The sequence below is a fragment of the Neophocaena asiaeorientalis genome, unplaced genomic scaffold (assembly GCF_003031525.2).
Source record: "Neophocaena asiaeorientalis asiaeorientalis breed wild unplaced genomic scaffold, Neophocaena_asiaeorientalis_V1.1 scaffold57, whole genome shotgun sequence".
Lineage (NCBI taxonomy): Eukaryota > Metazoa > Chordata > Mammalia > Artiodactyla > Phocoenidae > Neophocaena > Neophocaena asiaeorientalis.
Genome location: NW_020172731.1, coordinates 1,879,843 through 1,904,647, shown reverse-complemented (window position 1 = coordinate 1,904,647; position 24,805 = coordinate 1,879,843). Strand labels below are relative to the sequence as shown.

At 42.7% G+C, this 24,805-nt stretch overlaps 1 protein-coding gene across 1 annotated transcript; it reads left to right on the top strand.

Annotated features, from left to right (window-relative positions):
* The first annotated feature begins 1,553 nt into the window (after positions 1 to 1,553).
* CCL28 (C-C motif chemokine ligand 28) lies at positions 1,554 to 22,958 on the top strand. Its single transcript, XM_024740343.1, has 3 exons — positions 1,554 to 1,748; positions 16,589 to 16,715; positions 22,238 to 22,958. The coding sequence occupies exons 1-3, from the start codon at positions 1,685 to 1,687 to the stop codon at positions 22,428 to 22,430; spliced, it is 384 nt and encodes a 127-aa protein (XP_024596111.1). The 5' UTR covers positions 1,554 to 1,684; the 3' UTR covers positions 22,431 to 22,958.
* The last annotated feature ends 1,847 nt before the right edge of the window (positions 22,959 to 24,805 follow it).

Genomic DNA, 24,805 nt, shown 5'->3' with positions numbered 1-24,805 from the left:
TGAACAGAGGCTTTTTTCTACTGCACAGAAGCCACCCTCAAGAAGGCCTCTCAGGGCAGGAACTTCAGGCACAGTGGCAGGCTGGTGACTGAATGTTTATGTACCCGTGTTGTTTCTGTAAATCAAAATAATTTCTTAACTGTGGCTGTTTCAGGACATAACTTCTGTGCAGCTTCCCTGACTCACCTTCAGAGCACCTGGTCCTCTGCTAGGTCCAGAGGCTGCGCAGTTGTGGTGGGCGCATATAGCTTCATGGGCCTTGACAGTCACCTCTGCAGGATCTCTGTGCTCTATTTCCGAGAACTTCAGCAAGAGTCTTAGGACCTTTGCTTAGTGGCAGAGTCTGGAACGGCTGCTCTGCAAGACTAGGTCTTCCCATGCTTGGCCTAGCCCTGTGCCCACAAAGCTCCCATTGCCTATTGTATTATAACTCCAGTTCTTGATAGTGAAATTAGAGCTTGGTTAAGTACCACAACTTGACAGCTGGGGGACAATTCTGACCTCGAGCTCTTGACCTTATAAAGTAGCGCTGCCCAATGCAAATACAGTGTAAGCTACATAAGTAATTTAGAATTTTCTGAGTAGTCACATTAAAAAAAGTAAAAAAGCAGGTGAATAATTTTAATAATATAGCTTATGAAACTCAATATATCAAATATTATCATTTCAGCATATAACCAATACAAAAATTATTAACAAGATATTTTATATTTCTTTGTACCAAGTCTTTGAAATTCGGTGTGTATTTTACACTTATAGCACATGTGAATTTGGACTAGCACATTTCAAATGCTAAAGGACCACATGTGGACAAGAAGCTACTGCATGAGACAGTGCAGTTAGAGGAAGCATGGCAGGACTTTGGAGGTCATCCAGCCTGACTTCTTACTTAAAGTTAAGAACATTTGCTAAGGTTATGTAACCAGTTAGTAGAAAAGGCAGGATTAGAACCCAGCTATCCTCAGCCTACCCTATAGTTTTATTCACAAAGCTGATTAGTGACGAAGCTGGACTAGAGCCCACACCTCCTCATGCCTGCTCACACCTGCTCTAGGGCTCTTTTTTACCAGGCATAGCCCCTCTACCTGTCTTATTACCTTTCTCCTAAATAAACTAACAGCCTCACTGGAAACACTTTGGCTGCAGACCAAGACCAGAATGGGGTTGAATTTTCCCATCTTTCCACCAGATAATGTTTTTTATGACTTGCCACCTTTGTCCCTAGAAACTCAGTTTCAATAAGCTACTAAAAAACTGATTCCTTTACACAATGGTTCTCAATAGAGGTATCCATCAGAATCACCTACGGAGCTTTTTAAAACTTCAAATTACTGGTTCTCTACTCCAAAATTTTGATTTATAACTGTGGAGGAATTCATGTAGGTAGCTATTTTTAATGGTCCCCAAATTGATGCACACCTCCAAACTCACAGCAATCTCACCAGAGGTCAGATCACCACAGACATCACCTGATCCCTCAGGTGGTTGAACACAGGTCTGGTCTTAAGAGCCTGGTTTCAAGGAAAGAAACATGAGAAAGAGGTACCCTAGCACCTACCAGGGTGGAGCTTTCTGGCTTGCTTTCCTCCACGCTCTTTCTCTGCACCCAAGGGCACTTTTAGCCTCATTTCCTGATCTTAACAGGCTCACCTGTGGTGCTGTCGAGCTGCTGGGGCAGGCAGGAATGCAGCGGACAGGACTCGCTCTCTTGGCCTTGGCTGCCTGGGTGGCTCTTCAGCCCTCGGAAGGTGAGTGGCCGGCTGGCTATCTAAGCCTCCAGGGGAAGGAAGGGGGCTGCCTTCCAAGATGGAGCTGGAAGGAGTGAGGTACTCCTGCAGTTAGGGGTCAGATTTCCAATTATCTACATGAGAGTGGCGTTGGTTTAAATTCCTCATCTCCAAGAGGCAATTTCAGGAAGGAACCTCATTTGCACTTAAATATCAGTAATTTGCCACCAGTGCAACTTTGAGCAGTGCATTCTTTTCTGTTGATAGTATCTTAAGAGAATCCCTGGGTAGAGGCTGGAGGAAAGCCCCTATTATTCAACTGTCTTCCCCCTTACCCTGACCTGCTGAACTGTCTGAATACAAGTGTGCATAGTCCTGGAAGAAAGACAGACTGGACCTCTGGTTTATGTTTTGGTAAGCTGCAAGCTTTCTGATCAAAGTCAGCCATGTGGTTACTGAAAACCAAAACTTCAGTCTGATCTTTAAAAAGGGACACAGGATAAAGGAGATGATTGAACCATACAAATTATATCAAAGAGAACTTCTATTGTGATTTGCTAGCATATATATGGAGACTATAACTGCGTCTGGACTGGAGGCAATCTTTTCTACTGTATTTAGGAACCTCTAAATATAGGTATTTAATACTTGACTGATTTGACTCTTTTCCACTGTCTTCTTTTCTGAAACTTTACCCTGAATAGAGTCTCTAAATTCAGAAGAGGTGAAATGTAAGTTTTGTTTGGTCTGCTTTTTGAAAAATTAAGCCAACATTTTTTTTTTAATTAAAAAAAATTTTATTTATTTTTGGCCGCACCGGGCGGCCTATGGGAATCTTAGTTCCCCGACCAGGGATCGAGCGGGTGCCCCCTGCAGTGGAAGCGCGGAGTCTTAACCCCTGGACCACCAGGGAAGTCCCGAGCCAACGTTTTTAAACTGACAGATTCCAAATACACATACTCATATATACACACATACGAATTAGATTTTAGAGCTTCTCTTGAAAAATCAGATCTGGCAACAATGGTTCCACATTCCCCGGCAAGAACTAGCTAGAGCAGACCAGCCTCTGTCCTACTCTGGAGTTGGCTATCATCCCAATAGAGTGCCCCAATCTACTGAGCTTTATTACTGAGCACAGTTCTTCATCTCTAGCCACTTATCTTAGCAGAACAAAAAGGTTTTCAGTTTATATGTTTCTGTAAATTTTTCAGAAAATTTCACCATTAAAATTTTAGGATTCACCCCCATTGTTAAACAAAAGTCTACCAGCTAAGGCTTTATTCCTAGTCTTGGCAATGCAGTTGTTTTTTTTTTTTCTCACATAAAGCTTTGAAATAAAAGTGTATACAACTCCCCGTCCAGCTTCCGGGCCTATTTTATAATCCAGCCGCAGGAGCAGCAGCGGCCCTCCTCCAGGAGAGGAGGGAGGGAAGGAGGGGCCGGCAGAGGGGGCAGGGTAATGAGGGAAGCCCTGCCAGACCCAAGGCCAAGGTCTGCTTGGGACTGAGCTCTGGCAGAGAGGGTGGGACCACAAAACACAGAGGTGTTTGAAAAGGAACAGTTGGTGATGATAAGAAAGAGCTGAGGAGACCCAACAGTAACTTTCTGGGTTAGTCTTGGGGCTTTTTCCTAAGGCAGTTTGGGTCACAGGGAAATCACATTGTCCGGGAAGCTCCAGCTTTCTGCAATTTAAAAATAAGTGATGTCGGGGTTAAAATACATGAGAGTAGGCCTGAGAACAGTTGTGGAACTGAGGGGCAAGCCCACTGCTTTCCGTGCCAAATGTCCATTCAAGTGTCTGTGTGTCTCAGGTGCCTTGTGGGAGGTTGTAATGAATTCAGGCTGGGAGAAAGGTCAGATTGGGAGGGAGAGAGGGAGAGAGGGAGAGAGGGAGAGAGGGAGGGAGGGAGGGAGGGAGGAAAGTGAATACTGAGCAGCGCAGGGAAGGAGGTATACATGGCCCTGACAATTGTCTCAGGCTGAGGGAGGGGATAGGGAAGTGGCCCGTGGCAGTGTGGGACTTTGGGAAATACATTTTGTTTTTTGAGGCATTAAATGTTCCATTCTCTTAATGGTGCCTGAAGTGTCCATCTTGATGTGATAGCTCAGTAACTGGCATCCCCAAAATATTCTGCATAAATCAAGGAGCAGTTGACTTACCCATAATTAGAAGCCCTGGATTCTCCTCCAAGATAGGGCATACTCCACACCTGCTGACGTGGCTGCCGGCTCCCAGAACTCAATTCCGACTCCATAAAAATGTCTATCATCCAGTGGCCAAGAGCCAGATTATTTAAAGCCACAACCTAGAGCTTTGTGGGACTTGCTGTTTTTATTGTGCGTTAAAGACTAAGGGTCCACTTTGTCCAGCAGATACAAGTTGGGGGATTTTGCTTAAGTCCCAAATTGGCTTTCTTCCAATTTCCTGTGACAACCTACTTTCTCAGTGTAGGATGGCTCCTGATTAGAGATACTTGCTAGGGACTTGCTGCTTGCATCCTAAAAGAAAACTTTTTCTTTTGTTTGTTTTAATCATAGAAGCCTCACTAAGGAGGGTTGGAAGAATATACATTTGTGCTTGAAAGTTGTTCTGAACAGTTGGGACTCTGTTTCACCAGGAGTGCTTCCTGAGAAGCCAGACAAGACGTGCCCAGTAAATCTGCCCTTCAGTTTCTCTCCAAGTGTGCCCTTTAGTTAAAACAATAGGTCCTGATTTCCCTGAGTTCAATAACATTATTGGATTTAGCATCTAGATTTGGTTAAAAAAAACCCAATCATCATCTTTATAATGTAGTTCAGGTTTGTTTTTTTTAATGTCCTTTTCTATATCTAGAGAAGCAGACTGGCTTCTTATAATAGCAATCTTCTCAAATTTCAGTCATATATGGGCCCCTTTAAAGAAAAACATTCTCTTTATTCTCAATGATGACTTTTACATTATTTTACTACATCACTTGATGTATAAACGTATAACTAGGTATAAACCCCATATATATGTGTTTATGTATGTATCTTCTGCAATTGTAAAACCAAAATAAATTTAAATAAAACCACAACTTCAAAGCCAAGAAGATTTAAATGTAACAATATTAATTTTTTTTTTTTTAACAATATTAATTTAACCTAATGTTAATGTTTGGCCAAAACGAAAATCGCTATTCCAAACATGAATATAGCACTGATACTCGATGTGCAGGTTTTGAGTTTCATGTGCATTAACCACCCTGTTCAGAATAAGAAGTGTTTTTTTCCCCACCATCTTTTTCTGTTTGAACCCTGATGGTATAATTTGCCCCTCCCTTAGCATGAATCCATTTTGAAACTCCACTCTGTTCTCTTCTTATTGGCCTGGGACAATTAAGATAGTATCTGACTTGTTAACAACACTAGCATAAACTTAAAGCAAAATTCAAATGTCCTGCAAGTGCTCCTTTAAGATGGTCTTCCAGAAGGTCCGGAACATGTCTATGTAAAGATTATCATTGAGATGAAATATTAAATTTAGGCATTGTCTGGAGAGCTCACAGACCCTGAGAACACATCCCCTGAGGTCTATGAAACCCAGTTTAAGAAATGTTGGCATACTGGGAAGAGTGTGAGCTTTGGACTCCAAAACGCCAGGTCAGAATTCTAACTACATGAACTTGGGGAACTGCTTAACCATGCATAACCACACAGATTTTAAAAACATTAAATAGGACCATGAAAACGTTCCTGTACCCAATTCCAACATGTGTGTAGGTTTCCCCAGACCAACAAACAACACTGAACTCCTCTCAATTCTGACACTATCTACCCAGAGATAGATTCCACAGGCAAAGGGGTCAGCCCCACAAGGCTGCCCTCCACTTCAGGTGCCAATCGCAAGCCCACATTGTTACCTGTGCTTCTGACCAACTGGCTATAAATAGGTGGTTCCAATGATCTCCCACCTTGGGTTTGATTAATTTGTTAGAGGGCTCATAGAATTTAGGAAAACCTGCTTACTCACCAGATTACTGATTTATTACAAAGGATATCAAAGGATACGAATCAACAGCTGGGTGAAGAGATACATAGGATGAGGTCCTGAACAAAGGAGCTTCTGTCCTGTGGAGCTTTGGGCCCAGCATGGCAGCACATGGAAGCATTTTGGTTCCCCAACATAGAAGCTCTCCAAACCCCCTCCTTTTTTTTTGCTTTTATGGAGGCTTTATTACATAGGCATGATTGATTAACTCATTGGCCGTTGGTGATTTTTATCTATTTATTTTTGGCCATGCTGTGCAGCTTGCGGTGTCTTAGTTCTCTGACCAGGGATCGAACCCGAACCCTCAGCAGTGAAAGCGAGGAGTCCTAACCACTGGACTGCCAGGGAATTCCCAGCCATTGGTGATTGATTCAACCTCCAGCCCCTCTCTCCTCCCTGTAAATCCGGGTGGAACTAAAAGCTCCAACCCTAACCAGTCCGCATCCTTAGGCGCTTTGCAAAAGTTACCTTCATTAACATGAACCCAGTTGTGGTGGAAAGGGTTTGTTACCAATAATGACCAGACATTCACTTCACCTTTATGGTTTGAAGCGTTTTCGGGAACTGAGGACAAGAAAACCAAATATTTTAACAAAAGATGCTCCCGTTGCTCTTATTACAAGGCAATTCCAAGCGTTTTGGGAGTTGTGAGCCAGGAACTCACGTATATTTGAAGATCAAATATATCTGAGAAATATATTTTGGTCATGTGACTGACCTATATTTTGATTGTCTGAATGTCCAAATATAAATATTTCTTATAAATCACAGAACACAATCTACATACTGCTTTATATTTTGTTCCACTTAATCATAGGTAACAGCATATCTGTACAACACATATAGTCATTTCTTAAAAGTTTGCATCATCCGTCTTAACAGACAACAAACTTCTTGGAACATTAACGTTTCATTCATTCATTATCAATTAAGAGTCCTATCAAGAGACAGAAACCAGACAATAATTTGAACAGGAAAAGTTTAATACAACAAATTATCAGCTATAACAAGAGATAGGCTAGAAAGAGGACACTAAAGCACGCGGGAATAGCAGATTTTCCCAGGACAAAATAGAGTACTCAAGGAAGAGATCCTGCACCCCTTCCCTGCCCAGCTGAGACCAAGACCTTGTTGGAGGGCACAGCCATGCTCACTGAATGGCAAAAAAAAATCACCAGGTCTGCCCTCCAGTTTGCAGGGGAAAGTTCTTCACAGGGAGGTGTCTCACTGGAGGGAGAGGGGGCCAAGGATGGGGCAGTCTGGCTCTTTAGTTCTGCAGCTGACAATACGTTTATTCTGTGGATGCCTCTGAAATGGATGCATTGGCAATCAAAAGCTTAATGTCAGACACCTACATTCCAATCAAAAAAGGTGGCTTTCAGGCACTTACACTACAAGGGCCCATCTTAATTTCATAGAATAGGCAATTAAGGGTGAATTTGAAGCTAAGGGGCAATATATTGACAATGGACACATTCCACAAACACTCAGACACCTGGATACCTACTGTGGAGCTGGCACTGTGCTGTATATTGACCTCCAGATGACGTCTTTTTTGTTTCCATTTATTGTTTACTATTTGTCACTTCTGTTCTAAGCACTTAAATGTATAAACTCATACAAGCCTCACAACCCCATGAGGTAGGTGTATTACCATCTCCATATTGCAGATAAAGAAACTGCGACACAGAGTATTAAGTAACTCACCCAACATCAGCTAGTAAGTGGCAGAGCCAGGGCTTGAACCTGGTAGTCTGTCTCCACACACCTAATATCTGTGCAGTAATGCCTGTCAGCATGTCTCTATGGCAAAAAATTACCTAACCCCCTTCAAGACTACCCCCTGAGCACTCCAGTGTCCATGATGTAAGAAGTACTGGTGACCAAATCTGTTCAGATTAACTAAAGAAAAACCCTCATTCACTCTCCATTACACAAACATTATCTCAGGGCTCCAAGAAGTCTCTGGGAGAACTTTATATGGGCACAGCAGTTTCATGCATCATATCTTCGTGACTCCTTCTTGCCTATATGGTGACAGCAGTGGACACCTTTGTCTGTAGGCATCCACAGTGTGATGTGGCTCCATTAAGGTGTGAAGTTCACTGGAAGGGGAAATGTGTCCCCAACCATATTTGGAACATTTAACTACTATCATTCTTTTTATAATTAAAAAAAATTTTTTTGTACCTATTGCCATTCTTAAGTTACACTTATGGACTTGAGATAGTGACAGCAGCCAAGCAAATCTTTCTTTATCATTTTTATCTTTATCCTGGGAATATTTCTCTAACAATGGCATGTGCCTTTGCTCTGTTTCCTTTCTGCTGTGTTCCATTAAGTATTCTTGTAAGGCCAACTGGCCCGAGGCAGGGGAACACAATCAGATTCACAGGTTGCATCAGACCGAAACTCTCTGGACCACCCAGTCCAGAAACTGACCTGGAGACTTTCCGGACCACCCAGTTCCAGGAACTGGCCTGGGGACTTTGAACCCGGCCCAGCCTTCCCGCCTTTCGAGGGGCGGGACTAACGGTCCCCCAGGATACCCGAAAAGACCACCAAATAAGGAATACCCTGCGCCCTCCCAGATTCACCACACCCCTTTCCCTTCTTCCCCTATAAAATCTTGCCCAACCCTCGCCCTGGTGCAACTTCTCTGGCCCCTTTCTCTCGGACCAGTGAACCTCGCCCGGGAGCGCTCCCTAATAAAGCTCACTTGAAGCTTTCCTCTGTTTCGTGGTGCTGTTTGTTAAGATCCGACCTTACAATTCTTTGTACTGGTGCTTTTCAAACTGCATTTCTAATAAGCCCCCAAGGGACAACCATACTGCAGCTCTGGGAACCGTACTTAGCCATCCATCTAAGGAAGAGAGGAAACTGGGTCACCTCTGTACATTAACAGAATCCTTTCCTTAAAACCCAGAATCTAATCTTTATATCCAAATTTGATGTGCAGTGTTTTAGTGCTGGTCATAAAAGGTCTTGAGTCGGGAAATCTTTAAAGCCTTCTAGTTACTGACTAAAACTGGATCATAGACATAAAATCAAATCAGGGACAGACATTCCCATTAACCATCCAACTCTGACACTTAATACTGGAAACAATGATGACAACCCAAAACCAACAGAATCAACGGCAATAACACTATAATAAGACAAGATAATGCTTTTAATGATACTAATAACATCATCTTTAAAATATTAAATATAATATTTAATTATATAAAATTATATAATATTTAATTATATAAAATTAAATATAATGGACAAATGATTCATCATACTGAACTGACCCCTAATTACTTGAGGGTGGGATGGTATGTTTCTGAAAAGCACTGTGTAATTTTAGGACACTTGGGACATAAGACCTTGATCAAAAAAATGATAATCTTATTTATAAAAAAAGGAAAAATATTTAATATTTAAAAGCCTTAAAACAAGATAAAAGGAAACATGATATAAGACTACAACAGAGTTTAGATCAGCTTAAGAGACATTCAGCACTAATGCCAGGCACTGTGCTATGCGGTATGGGTATAAAGATACGCTAAGGGAGTTCACAGTCAAAAGACAGTCGTGTAAACGCTTAATTTTATATATGGTAAAGACAGAAAAGCACAGGGCGTTGTGAGACCTCAGATCCATGTGGGGGAAGAGCAAGACTGGGAAAACAGAGGCAACTGGGAGGGTCAGTTGGCCAGGAGCAAACTGATGAGGTTTGGAATTTGGGCAGTGGTAACAGGGACGAAAAGGGGGAAACAAATCTGAGCAATGTCCAGGGAGTAAAATTTACAGGTGTTTGTGACTGGCTGTGGAGTGCAGGAGGATGGAATGACACACGGGTTTCTGGCTTGGGTAACAGTAAACGATGGTTAAATGAGATGAGAAAATGAAAAGGAGTAAGTTTAAAGTGGCAGGAGATAATGTCCTCAGTTGGATACAGAGGAATGACTATTAGGGGAATGAGGAATTTAGTGTCTTGAAAATCAGGAATATGGAAAATTTCTAGGACGGAAAGGGTAAAAATGTCACATGCAGCAAGAAGGTCTTCTAAGATATTAGGAAATTGCTAGGGTAGGGACTCTGAGTTCAGGTACAGTGACTCACTAAGTTTTGTATACCTAGTGCCTGGAACAATGACTGACACAAGGCAGGCGCTCAATAAACGCTGCTGAATTGTACTGATGTGGCAATTACCTTCATTAGTAAAATAATACTTGATTCAAACTCAAAAAGGTTTGTATGAGATATTGTTGCTCTTCTCCCAGGGAAGTTTTTTCTTGACCTAACCAAGCCTAAGTTTTCATTAAAAAAACTTTTGAAGGAAATGTATTAAACTTATCAATCCAACCGAAGGGGAAGAAAGCAAAGAAAAAAGATGACTGAAAATACAAAATGATGGATAAATTTAACCAAAAGTTTAGTGTCATGCTATTAATATCAGAAAAACAGAATTTACGCAAAAGTCTGTAATAGCACTAGAGGAATCTTAGGGAAGGATAAGTACAATCAATTCACCAAGAAGGTTCACCCAAGGCTGAGAATAGGGTGGGGAAGTGATGTGACCGAGGTGAGTCGTGCAAGCGCAGGGTCGAATTTTGTTTTTATTTAAAATTGCAGTAGTTCATTCATCACATATGTCTTTGTATTAATTCTTATTTTTAAAAATGCTGCATTAAAATGTGACTTGTCTTCGTTACTGAGTTTTTTGGCGCCCCTTTAAATTTGGCAACCGAGGCTAGTGCTTCTACTCCAATCCCGGCGGCATACCGGAAGGGTACTTGTACGCGTTTGAAAATATAACCCCAAGCGATGCATTGTAAAAGCTGACAGACTGGCAAGGAAAAAAAAATATGACATAATCTCAACAACAGTGTAAGATTTCTTACCTATGTGCATCAGAAACGGATAGATCAAGCACGCAAAACACTAACGAAGGTAGGAAAGACGTGCCCAGCGCAACTGACTTTGCCCCACAGCTCCAGGAATGACAGCCCGCGGTAGGACAGGCTGGTCCTGCGCGCCCCGGCCAGGCTCTCCCGCGCCGCCAGAGAGCGTCCTCAGAAGCCGCCGGGCAGAGGCAGGACTCGCGCTTCCGCTCGGGGAGGTCCGGGCGGCGGGCGCAGGTGTCTGCTGTTTCAGGGTCGCGGCCGGGGAGGCTCGCGCTGGCTGACGTCCGTGGGCGCGTGAGCAGCCCAGCCACCACGCCGGTCGCGTGATGTTACCCTCGCGGAGGCGCACTCCTTATACTTGCCCGCTTCTTCGCTCCCGCGCCCTCCCTGCGCCGCACGCACCAAACACCCGCAGAGCGAAAAGCAGGCCCACCTTGCCTGTGGCGCCCAGCAGGTTGCACAGGCGCAGAGACCGGAAAAGCGGCGGGACGTGCCCCAGACAAGCACCACCCGCATGCCCACAGCTGTCGCCCCGCACTCCTCCTCCTCCTCCTCCCCTTCTTTGGGCCGGGGCTTCGGCTTCAGCAGCTAGTCTCCCGATCCACGGCCGCCTTGCCTACAGATAGGTGTAGCGCGACAGCCGTAAAGCGCCGCAGCGTCGTGCTGGTGTCTTTTTCCCATCTTCGGTTTAGTTTCCTCTGATTTTCCTTTTCTAGGGTCGCGAGTTGAACGTTTTATTTTATCGTGTTTTAAATAAATGCACTTAGGCTAAATTTAGCTGTATCCTACCTGTTATAATAAATAGCACCTCCGCTGTTTTACAGAATAAATGTTTCGTGATTTCACTTCCGCGGCATGCGGGATCCTCCCGGACCGGGGCACGAACCCATGTCCCCTGCATCGGCAGGCGGACTCCCAACCACCGCACCACCAGGGAAGCCCCGTGATTTCACTTTTAATGAATGAGTTCAATGCGTATTTTTAGTTTCTAAGAAAATGATTTTTGTAAATTTATAAATATATTTTATTTATTATTTAGACCCAGATTTTTAAACGGTTACTTTGCACAGGAACTGCCTCTTCAAACACTGTATACCAAAAAAGAACTCAACCGTAGATACGGTAAGATAGTGCTGTGACGTAGGGAAGGAAAAAAATTTTTTTCCTTATACCCTTCTAGGTTCTGTACTAGGACCCCTGTAACAAAAGACAGATTAACAAGAGAAGAGCATACAAATTTATTTAATGGGTGCCTTTGAGGCAGGAGATAGATGGGCCCCAAGCTAGGCATTTACAACTGGCCTCCCGTTTACATTTCTTGGGGTAGGAAAAAAGTGGGCTTCAGGCAGGACCCTTACAACTAGCCTCCTGTTTGCATTTCCTGAGACAGGGGTTAGATGGGCTCCAGGTTAGACATTTAAAATCAGCCTCCTGTTTACTCTCCAAAATGGAAGCTATAACAGGGGCGGACAGGGTAAATAGCCAAGCTTTGTCTCTTGTGGATGCCTTAAGATAACAGTTATGGCAAGAACAAAGAGGGGCAAAACCTTGTTTGAGTAAAGGATCAAGGGATCTCCGTTCCCCCCCTCCGTGGGGCAAGGGAGACACTAAACATGCACAGAAAGTCTCCTTGGGGGTCAAAAGTCAGGGGAACAACGCCAGGCCATGATGAGTCTTGCTTCCCCAATCCTTTGTGTGGAGATCCATCTTAGCTGAGCAGTGCGTGCGCACCTACGGGGAGGGTCCTGAGACAAATTAGCGTAGGGGGACAAAGCAAGATGATTGGCCAAAAGGGAGACAAGGACCCAGAAAACTGGCCCCTCATAAAGGGTTTAAACTTCCCAAGTGTTCCCCCTCCCCCTTTCCCTGTGCGTCTTTACATTTCTCTATACCTTCTACCTCCTCGCTTAAATTCTTTCCTGAAACTGCAGGCAAGACCCGGGGATTTACGCCCTACCCGCTGGCTTCTGTGGTTTAGCACTTAGGACTCCCGGTCAGGGAACTAAGATCTTGCTTCCAACTACTGCTCACTGCTGCTTGTTACAAGCTGCTGCTTACTGCTGCGTGCGTCCGAAATCACCTTCACGAGGAAATGTAGACCCAAAGAAGCAGTCTGAGTTACTGAAACGGAGCAGGACCCTATGGTCCTTCCCCCCACCCCCCATGTCCTCACCCTGCCATTTATCTGTGGAAAAAATTGAACCAAAGAATAAGTTTCATCAGAGAAGTGAGAAAATGCAGAAACGGGAAAACAGTCAAAGGAGACCAAATTATAATAGTTTAGTCATTAAGCAAAATCAAGGACTTTTAATTTCTCCTTAAGGTCCATAGACAATATTCTGAGCCATATCTGGTGAGCTGTACATAAGCTGCCACATTTCCAAGAATTGGCCTCAAAAGAAATGGGAACAAACCAATCCCGGAACTGAAGATTAACTGTGCCTAAAACAATCGGTATGACGCTGGTCAGACCACCGATGACTGTCAGAGCTTCTGCACCACGTAGCCCCCTCCCTCTGTCTATAAAAACTCTTGCCCCCTGATTGTCAGGGGGGGAGTCGGCCTTTGGACAGGAGTCTGCCCTCCGTACCCTGCCCCCACCCAGGTTTCCGGCATCCAAAATAAAGTAAACTTTCCTTTCCACCAACCTCGCCTCTTTATTGGCTTTTGAGCGGCGAGCAGCTGGACCTGGTTTCGGTAACATTACGACTTATATATTAAGTTGGACAAAGAGTGGTAATTGTGAAAACGTGAGAAGACAAAGAAACTTGGGCTAAAGCAGTTAACCATGAAAAAGTGACTAGGAACATAAGGCTTAGTTTAACAAGGTTCGTTTGTGGTTCCTTTGTGCAGATTTTCCTTGGCTTCAGCTTCCTGTGAGGTGGAGATACCATCTCACTTCACCCAGAAGGTGGGGTGGTACCACCCTCTGCTGCTAAAAATTTCTTTCTTCCCCAGGTGTTGGGAGGGTACCTTTTACGTGGAAGTTTTCTCTCTTGCTTTTAGGAAGGTCAGAGTACCATTTCTGCATCTGTTGGTTTTTTAAGTGGCTTTAACTTAAAATAATCAACATGCCAGAGCGGCACATTTTGGGGTGGCGTGTTCCGAACTCTTTCAGTGACAAAACATTAGAAATTGTAGATGAAATGTACAATTTCTTAGAAAGCTAAGATATCAAAATTGACTGGAGAAGTTACAGAAAATCTAAATAAACATGTAACTACTAAGGAAGTTAAGTCAGAATTGAACATCTTTTCTTCAGACAGACAGTAGACATAAATGGTTTTAGAGGTTTTACCAAACATTGGAGGGACAGGTAATCCTTGTCTTACACAAACTTTTTCAAATAATAGAAAAACAGAGAAAGCTACCCAATGCATTGTTGAGATTGATATAACGTTAACACTCAGAACATTCAAGGATGATATCAGGGGATAAAAGTATGGAGTAATCTTTTTTATAAACATAGATGCAAAAATATAAAAATGCAAAAATAAAAATATGTTTTAATATTTATATTTATCATCGAAATCAGAGGAAGTTCCTGGTGGTTCTTTCAAAATGGAAATATTGATAGAAAGCTGCTCTAGAAAACCTCTAGGGGGCGATGTTATCTAAAAGAATCTTACCTTTGCCCTAATCCAAACCACCCTGTTAAGATTCTTCATTACTTAACTCCTTGTGCACGCTTCAGAGGATTCCATCTTTCTTGGCCTTTTACATTTCCAGCTGCCTCACTAGGGCACCAGTCACATCTGTGAACATATGATAAATGCTGGCCTGCCTCTTGCCTTTCGATAGTTAATCTGTCTTAGGTTAAGTGATCTCCAGGTGAGCCCAGCCTACCTTTATATCTGAGAAATAAAATTCAGTTTATTAAGTACATATAGGTCCTGAGTGCTTTTCTGGCTTAAAACTGCTTTGAATTGATGTCAGCATCCCGAAAACTCAAATTCTTAAGCACATAGGTTTGCCTATGATTCTTAATTCCCACAATGCTTCTGAAAGTCCATTTCATATTTTATAGTTGCCTGGGTTACAACTAATAACAGAAGTATGTGTAGTAGTAACTCTTCATCTTTCTACCCCCAAGTCCAGCATAGTGATTCACTGTAAAAGAGCTCATAGACATAAATATAGATAATATTTCATTTATAAGAATTCACATAGTAATTCTTATATAGTAAGATGGGTGAATGAATGAATGGTTACATGAATAAACCCAAAACCTTGTTTGGGATAGTAAAACAGATTGACTTGGAGAATAGGAAGCACAGCGTAGCTAAAGAAAGAAACAATTAGTTTAAGGAAATCAATGCATTAATAAATGTGAGGACAATCAGTGTCCTTCTCCCATCGTACTTCTTAAAACATTGAAATAAGGAATTCCCTGGTGGTCCAGTGGTTAGGACTTGGCGCTTTGCTGCTGTGGGCCTAGGTTCGAAGCTCAGCACGCCCCCACCCTCCAAAAACAGCATATAATTTGGGGAGTTCCCTGGTGGCCTAATGGTTAGGATTCCGGGCTTTCACTCTCGTGGCCCCGGGTTCAATCCCTGGTCAGGGAACTGAGATCCCTCAAGTTGCGGGATATGGCTAAAAAAACCCCAAAAAACCAAAGACAAACAAAAAAAGGGGTACAATTCAGTGATTTTTAGTATATTCACAGAATTGTACAACCATTACCACTGTCTAATTTCAGCCTGTTTCATCAACCCAAAAAGAGACCCTGTACCTATTAGCAGTCATGTCCCATTCCCTCCTACTCCCACCCCTGGCAACCACTAATCTCCTTTCTGTCTTTATGGATTTGCCTATTCTGAACATTTCATATAAATGGGATCATACAGTATGTGGCTTTTTGAATCTGGCTTCTTTCACTTATAATCTCTCCTTGTCCCAAGAGCAGGGACCTCTATGGCTTAGAGCTGACACCACTGAGGGGTTTTACTCATTTCTTTTAACCTCTAATTCAGGGGCTAACTTCTGTCTGTTATTATGAGACTGCCACCTGCAGCCACTGTTGACTATAATTTCTAATTTTTTTAAAAAAAATGTATTACCCACTTGGAAGAATGGGGAGCATAGAATACTGTGTGCGTGTGGCACGTAGGAATTTGCAGACACACATTTTCGAAGGAGATTAGGTTTCCTTGCATATTTGTGTTGCCCTTTTCTCCTTATATCTGGGTAACAGAAGCTCCTCCTAACCTGACTTCCTGCCCCAGGCACTCCTCCCTTATATTATCCCCACTTGCTCATCACTGCAAGATAAATTTTCCTAAACCCTTCTCCTTTCTCAAATATTTAATGGACTCCATTTCATAAAAGATAAACCTCCTTAGACTGGCATTCAATGGGGTGTGACCTCAGTCTATGCTTTGAACATACCTCCCATTAGTCAGCTTCCCAGCCACTCAGTTCACACCAAGTGGTCCATTTTTCTCTATTCTCTAAATGTGCCCTGGGCTTTCCTATCTCAGAACTCTTGACCATGCACTTCCTTTGGCCTGGACAAGTTTTCTCCATTTTTCTCCGCCCATCCAAGTCCTTAAAGATTCAGTTAAGAACTTCCCTGGTGGGTCCATTTCAAACCTGCTCCAGGGACCCATGTGGTTGCTCCCTTCGGAGCTCACGGGACACTTTGTTAACCTCACCTCTGAGGCTGCAAGTACGGTTGCAACCCCAGTAACATCATCTGAAACTGTTTCTCAACTCTTGCCTTGTTTTGTGTCTTTGCTTGTGCTTAGTTTTATCTCCCCGCCCCCAATACAGTGTAAGTTCTGTAGGGTAGAGACGTGTCCTGCCCTGGAGTCTGCATGTACGAAGCCCCCAGTAAGTGTTTGCCTCTTGCTTCAGTGGGTTGACATTCTGTTTCTCTAGAGTCTTCAAGATAAGAGCCAGGCCAGTGTTCGGTAAACTGTGAGAGTTCACATTTCTTTCTTCTCCTCTTTTAGCCATACTTCCCATTGCCTCCAGCTGCTGCACTGAGGTTTCACATCATATTTCCAGAAGGCTTCTGGAAAGAGTGACTACATGTAGCATTCAGAGAGCTGACGGAGATTGTGACTTGGCTGCTGTCATGTGAGTGTTCTTGGGCAGGGAGGTCTAGACCTGCTGAGTGGTCGTTTCTCGTCTAGTGAACAATAGGTTGGGGAGACTTTGCCTGATACGCAGCATACAAATAATTATTTGAACAAGGGAGGGGAGGGTGGCGTGAATGCGCACTCTCTCTGTGCCAGGATGTCCAGAGGCACATGCTAACCCTCCGTTGCCTGCATTGCACTGCTGTGTTGAGAGGGAAATGCCTTTAGTCACCAGACAGTGTGCACGACTTTCCTCAGCCAAACAAGGGACATTCTGAGTGAAAACAAAAGCAAAAGCAAAAATAAAAACAGAAGGTGACTCTATTCAATTTCATGGCTTTAACTATAATTTTTCCCTGCAAGTAATGGGCTGCTATCATTTTTCCTCTCTGAATTCATCAGAAGTGTATGTAAGATTCAAACAGAAGCGTGGAGGTGTCCATACCTGTCACAAGTGCTACATGCAATCAAGTTCAAATGCCCTTCTTTGCTTTTGATTCTGGGCTGTTGCTCTCACCCCTCCTACCTCCACCCATGGCTCAGCTATTCAAAACTCTGGACTTACATATGTACTCAACGTCTCCACACAGACTTTAGTATCGGAAATGCATTGGTACTTAGCAAATCTGGGTTCTAACAATAATGCTGTGAGGAAGGCATAAATCATATCCATGTCACACAGGAGAACGCTGTCACTGAGCAGATGACATAGCTCACCTGGTGACAGATAGCTAGTGAACAGCAGAAATGGGATGAGAACCCAGGTCTCTTCATTCAGAACACTATATTCCAAGGTCTCTCAAAACAACGGTGGGACTACCCATTAAAATGTTCTCCCAAACTCCAAAGCATTTGGCACCTTTAAATCATAACAAGGGCACATTAGGCATCTCCCAGGAGTGCTGGTTTTAATACCACTTGTGGCTCCAGGTGACACAAATAAGCCCAATGCTGATGCCTGAGTTCCTGAGTCACTGGGGAACCTCTTCATTAATTGAATGAATTCAACAAATATATATTGATTAGCCATTATGTACCAAGTACCCTTCTATGTGCAAAGATACAGCAGTAACAAAACAGACTCTACCCTCCTGCAGTCCCCAGGAGACTCTATCCAACTGGGTCCTGCAGACCATTCTCTGAGATTTAAGATACATTTTCCCCCCTTTCAAAGGAATCCATCCATTACTCATCCTTGAGAAACACTTCTCCAAGAAAAGATTCTCAGAAGTTCAGAGGAAGAGTTTGTAAGCTGTCCATGGATAGACTCTCTTCAGGTCAGGGTTCTGTGAATTCCCTGAAATTTGTGGGTATGAATGTGTGAGCATTTTCTTAGGGAGAGGGTCCATAGAATTCACAAGCTCCTCAAAAGGATCTCATATCCAACAAAGTTTAAATATCACACTTGGGGTTACATGTACGGAGGAAAACAATTCCTGACCCAAACTTTTAATAAGCACAGGTGTCTGTGGGGGAGAAGCGAGAGGACCGGAAATTCTCTCAGTGTCTCCTCAGATCACGTCCCTCACTGGCACTGTCAGCTCAGGAGGGTTAGTCGGCAGGAACCAGTGACTCCCATAGCAATCCGGGGAATACTAACTGACGAGCTCCCTTCTGAGGGGATGCTTCACGTTCCCAACGGGCTTGAAAAGCTCCCATAGTATATGCCTGGCCAAGATCCCATCAGTTTTTATTTAATCTGAATAAATAGTGCTGGTAATAGTTGCAGAGTGAAAATTCATAGGCAGTTCACGGATAGGCAATGCTCTGGAAAATTGGAAACACCTGGGTATTTGTGTCAGTCAGCCCTACCTAGCTGAAGTAAATTTGCCTGAGGCTGCTCTCAGAAATGCTAGATTGTCAGCTTTCAATTCCCTCCACCTCACTGGCATATGTCACCTCAGACTAAAAAGCCTTCAGAACTTGTAAGGGCTCCCGTGGGACTCCCAGAAAGCCACAGAGAAAGAACCAGAGGAGGTGTCTGTGTGTATATGAGTAAGAGATAGATGCTGGGGACTCTCAGGGGACACTGTTCTCAGAATTTTCAGAGAAGTTTCTTTGGGTTAAGCAGGTGTGAGATAGAGATCTAAAAGGTATAGGTACAGGGACTTCCCTGGTGGTCCAGTGGGTAAGACTCCATGCTCCCAATGTAGGGGCCCTAGGTTTGATCCCTGGTCGGGGAAATAGATTCCCCACGCCAGAGCTAAGAAGCCTGCATGCCGCACTAAAAAGTACGCATGCCGCAACTAAAGATCCCACGTGCCGCAACTAAAGATCCCGCATGCCGCAACTAAGACCCAGTGCAGCCAAAATAAATGAATAAAATAATAAATAAATATTAAAAAATAAAAGGTATAGGTACAGAAATATTGCAAATCCTCACTTCGATAAGGGAAAATATCAAAAACATGATTCTTCATTTTAAAAAGGACTCAATTTTAATTAAAGGGAAACTCTGAAGCCAATCACTTGGATCTAAAAATACTTCATCCAAGTACAAGTTTTTAAATTGGCCCCTCTGTGCTGATAAGACAGCTGAAAAATATAGAGTAGTTATGACTTAGTCTCAAATAAGATGAAATTGGACTATGTAGTATTTTGTAATCATAAATTACAGGTCATCTCTGTTGTGTTTTCTGATTCAACATAAATAAATAAATGTTCTCTTGTTTTCAAATGGTTTTACTACAGACCATGTTTTTACTTATCCAAAATGTAGTCCCTTAACCTTGACTGTGTATAAAGACATTAAGGTTTGAGACAAGTGCTTTAGATGTAGAAAATATTGCAAGCGTTGAAAATACAATTCCCAAAAAGCATGTATCAATATTATTAATCACAATTCACTAGTATAAATTAACTTACATTGAACTCACTAGATTTATTTCCTTGCCCTTTCCGCCTAGAAATAGGTCCTTTGTTTCACACCCTTTAAACAATCACTGGAATATTTGATGTCTGAGACAGCAGTTTGTTTAAAATTTCTCTACAGTGATTTCATTAAAGAGCTTCTAGCTCTTTCTAAACATAAACACAAGGCAAAGTTGTATATCTTGAGCAGAGCTCTGCGTTTTTTTGTTTCTGTTTTTGTTTTCATCTTTTGGCCATGGCATGCAGCATGTGGGATCTTATTTCCCAGACCAGGGATTGAACCCTTGACCCCTGCAATGGAAGCGCAGAGTCGTAACCACTGGACTGCCAGGGAAGTCCCTGAGTTTTCTTGAATCATATAGACATTATCCGTTGGGAAGAAAATTTATAGTTATTGAATAAAGATATTTGGGGATCTTTAGTACCTTTTCAAAAGTGGTGTTGAAGGGCTGTTGGGCTTAGAGGAATAGGTAAAGAAATAAAGTTTAGGGATCAATTATAGGTATAATCTATGGCAGGGCCACCCCTTTAAATCCACTGGACTGTCGCTAGCTACTCTCTTATGGGTAAAAAAAAAAAAAAAATCAAGGGATCAGCCTAATGGTTTCTTAGAGTCAAACCTCTTCACCTAGAAATTCACAACCCGGTGGGTCAGTGCCATCAGAATATTGTGGAGTTGGGGGAAGGGGAGGGAGTGTGAAATAGGCTACCTCCTTGCCCCACATGACCTCGTCTCTTTTTATCCTGATGGAGACACATGGGATACAAGTGGAAGTTTAAGCAGTCTTTAAGTTTTAGGGTTTTAAAACATCAGAGCATCTTGGATTTTGGAGCTGTGTTCTGGCAGTTGACTTTTTTTTTTTTTTTTTTTTTGTGGTACACAGGCCTCTCACTGTTGTGGCCTCTCCCGTTGCGGAGCACAGGCTCCAGACGCGCAGGCTCAGCGGCAATGGCTCACGGGCCCAGCCGCTCCGCGGCATGTGGGATCTTCCCGGACCGGGGCATGAACCCGTGTCCCCTGCATCAGCAGGCAGACTCTCAACCACTGCGCCACCAGGGAAGCCCTAGCTGCTGATTTTTCCCTTTCTATTACACCTTTGAAAAGGGTCCCACATGGCAGGTGTTGCCTGTTTTCCTGTGGCTGTCTTCCTCCCTGGATCCTCTGTCTGTATTCCCCCATCCAGGGCTCTCCTGCAGCCCCAGAGCCAGTGCCCCTCCCTGAGGCTCCCCCAGGAATAGTGGCGTTGCGTCCTAGTTCTCTCCTGTGTAACCAATGGGCTTATCTGGGTGTCGGTGGAGTCTTTCTCCACTGGATGTCTGCTCAGGTTCTTGCTGACACCACAGGGAGAGGAGAGAATTTAGTCCTTTGGAAAGGGTAGGAGCTTCAGCTCTTTCTTGTTTGTTGTTTTTTCCTCCACATTAATGCTGTAGCCACGTTTTCTCCTATAATAGCTTAAGGCAAACCAACTGGCCATAGTGAGAAGTAGCTTCTCTTTTGAAGACCTCTCAATCTACTACACTTAGAGAATGTGTTGTCCTCCTATTAAGATGCCTCACTTCTTTCAAATTAACAATCCCACATGCTGGCTTTATTATGCTCAAGTGCATTCAAGCCTTTCCCAACTTTTTCTCCCATTTTAGGAGTCCCCACATTAGCTGATGGGTCCTCTTGGACTGCTGGAGAGATGGCAGCCTGCTCTCTATCACGGTTTTTCCCCCCATAGAAAAGGGTAGGGGGTTTCAATTTATCCAGATACAGAAATATTGTATATGTAGAGCCAGCAGGATCTGCAACATTTCATAAAAAGCTGGATGGCATCTGATGGGGTATTAGAAGTCACAATATCTTTTGTAACAAGAAATTTTTCTAGTTACCAGAAATTGTGAATGGTGCTCTAGGAGTCTCCCACCCCAATGTCAACATTTCATACAGAAAAATAAAAACGAAAACAAATTCTGAGACATGGTATAGATCTATATTATATTAAAATGTTAATAAATGTCTAGAACATTTTAGTTGATTGTTTTGTTGAAACAAAACCAGATTGTCCTTATTTTGAACAATTTTCACTTCATATCTACAACTAATTACTGGATTCCTGCTCTGAACAAGGCCTTTTCAAGACACTTCCAAACTATTCCTCCTTCGAGGCTCCACAGAAAAAGGAGAGAGTCTGAGACAAGTACTCAGATAAAAGGTGGAGTAAACTAAGTGTCAGAAGAGAGGTAACAAGCACCACGGAGATTCCAAGGAAAAAAGAGGGCATTTAGCTGAGAGGATCTAGAAAAACCTTAAGGAGGAGGATGTGTTTAAGATGGGCGGTGAGGAAGGAATTGGTTTTGTTGGGTGCTTGGGGTCAGGAAAGAGAATTGTTTTCACATGGTTTCTCTCCTTCCCTCTCCCTCCCCTCCCCTCCCCTCCCCTCTGCTCTTCTCTCTTTATTCCTTCTCCTTTTAGTATTTTCTGCAGGTGTCTGAGGAACCACAGGCAGCACCATAGTAAAGACTCATCCTTGTGGTCCTCAGCTTTAGGATTCAGTCTATGTCCAAAGATACACTGTCCCAAAGTGGGAACTGCCTATAAGTTCACTAAGTTTTTACTGACTTGTACTTTCTATCAGTGATTTTTTTTTCTTCCCTTCTTGGCAGCCTTCACATCAAGCGCAGAAGAATCTGTGTCAGCCCGCACAATCACGCTGTTAAGCACTGGATGAAAGAGCAAGCAGCCAAGAAAGATGCTAAAGGCAACATTTGCTGTAAGAAGAAACACCACAGCAGGAGGAACAGTAAAGGGGCACATCAGGGGAGGCATCAAACACATGGCCATAAAACTCCTTATTAGAGAGAGTACAGATGAAGCTACACAGATGAGTCCTGAGTGAACTTGGCCACGGCTGGCTATAAATATATCATGTGAATGTTCCAACAGGGAACAGGGCAAAGCAAAATATATATTTTTAAAGGAACAATTATACAGATGCAAATGTAGCCAATAATATACTCAACTGAAAAGTGAAATGAAGAGAGAATACTTACCTTCACATAATATTTTAAGCGCAGCATACAAATCGAATTTCTCCAAACTTTTTATTATGATGTTTTCCAAACCTACAGAGAAGTGGAAAGAATGGTACCGCGAACATCTGTATGCCTTTACCTAGATGAATCCTTGGTAATATTCTGCCACATTTGTTTTGTTTTCTCTCTTCTCTCCTTGTACATGTATATATAAAACATTATATACATAAAGATATAATTTTTTTTGCTGAACCGTTAACCATTTGAAAATGTTACAAACATCATGACATTTCATTCCTAAACTTTTTTTAGTGTTACAACTTGGTATCCCTCAAGAATAAAGACATTCTCTATATAATCGCATAATCAGCTTTATACCTAGCAACAATTTCATCATATATATGATATAATATATATGTTCAGATTCCACATTCAAATTTTTCCAACTATCTCCAGAGCATAGATTTTTTTCCAACCAGTTAATCAAGGTTCACATATTGCAATTGTTGTATTTCTTTTTTTTTTGGAATTTTTGAATTTTATTTATTTTTTTATACAGCAGGTTCTCATTAGTTATCCATTTTATACATATTAGTGTATATATGTCAATCCCAATCTCCCAATTCATCACAGCACCACCCCCCACCGCTTTACCCCTTTGGTGTCCATACGTTTGTTTTCTACATCTGTGTCTCAATTTCTGCCCTGCAAACCGGTTCATCTGTACCATTTTTCTAGGTTCCACGTATATGCGTTAATATTTGTTTTTCTCTTTCTGACTTACTTCACTCTGTATGACAGTCTCTAGATCCACCCACATCTCTATATATTTCTTTAGTATCTTTTCATCTAAGAAAGTCCCTCTGCTTTTTTTCTTTCTTTCTTCCCATGGCATGAACTTTTTTTTTTTTTTTTTTTTTTTTTGGCATGAACTTTAAAAAAAAAAAAAGAGTGTAGGCCAGAACCTGTTCTACATTCTGGGTTTGTCTGTTTCCTCAGGCTCATGTTCAGATTTAACATTTTTTGGTAAGAATGCTTCCTTTGTGAATTAGTATATTTCTTATTGCACCATTTAGAGTTCATGAACAGTGGAGTTCATTTTCTACATAGAAAACTTTTAGCTGAATATCACCTTAAAACACGGACTAGTTTGAGTATCTGCTGTCGTTTGGACTGACAAATTTGGATGCTGAAAAAAACGCCTGCTTTGCTCTGGGGGCCCTCTGCCTCCTAGAGTCAGTTCTTGGCGCTTGTAAGCGGTCCAGAGTTGGGTCCTGTGTGGGATGATCTTATGGTTTCCCAAACAAGGAGCCTACATTCTTTCATTCCTAACGCACCTTTCAAGGCTCTGCTGCTCTTTTGGCCTCCTTGCTCACAGAGGCTTCGCGATGTAGAGTAAGAGGTAGTTTTCATAAACAGCCACCAGATGGCAGGAGCGCAGGGTCCACTGAGCCAAGTGTCAGGCGTCTGAGTCGCTGCCAGCCACTCTCTGGCACTGGTGTTGTCAGCAGGACTTGGAGGTGTTAATGAAGCACACGGAGGTGCTGAACCTAATGTAGGTTAAAAATATCACCAAATGACCGATTGTCTAATACTCCTCATTGACACTAATTTAGCATGTGATTTATTTATTCTTACCATCAATCCTGCGAGTTTTGTATTGATGTTTCCACTTTATGGATGAGGAAACCAGAAGCTCATGGGGTAAAATGACTTGCTCAAAGGCACACAGTAAGTGGCAGAGACAGCCTTGTACCCAGGTCTCCAGACACTTCCTGTTCTCCCATCAGCCCCAGCAGTCGAGCCTAGAAGGGGTGGACATGGAAGTGGGGCAGAAGAGGAGGAATTCAGGTAAAGATCTGGGCATCAGGTGCTCCACAAAGGGCCGGGGATGCCTGCTGACAGTTTTGCTTGGGTCTAGAATTAAGACATGTTGCTACTGGCATGGGTGCTAATACCGGCAAAAAACGTCTTCATAGATTAGAACAGGCCCCAACATGATTTTATTGAGTTTTGCACTCTTAGGAAGTGAAGGAAACTGCACACTATTTATGGCCTTTGTTCTGCAAAATCTCCCTCACCAGCTGCTTCTCTTCAACTTAAAGACAGATTTTGTCAGAAAATGAGGCATGCTTCCACTCAACTCCATCATGCTTTTTAATATGCTAATATGATAAAGCAGGTAATCCTGAGGAAAAT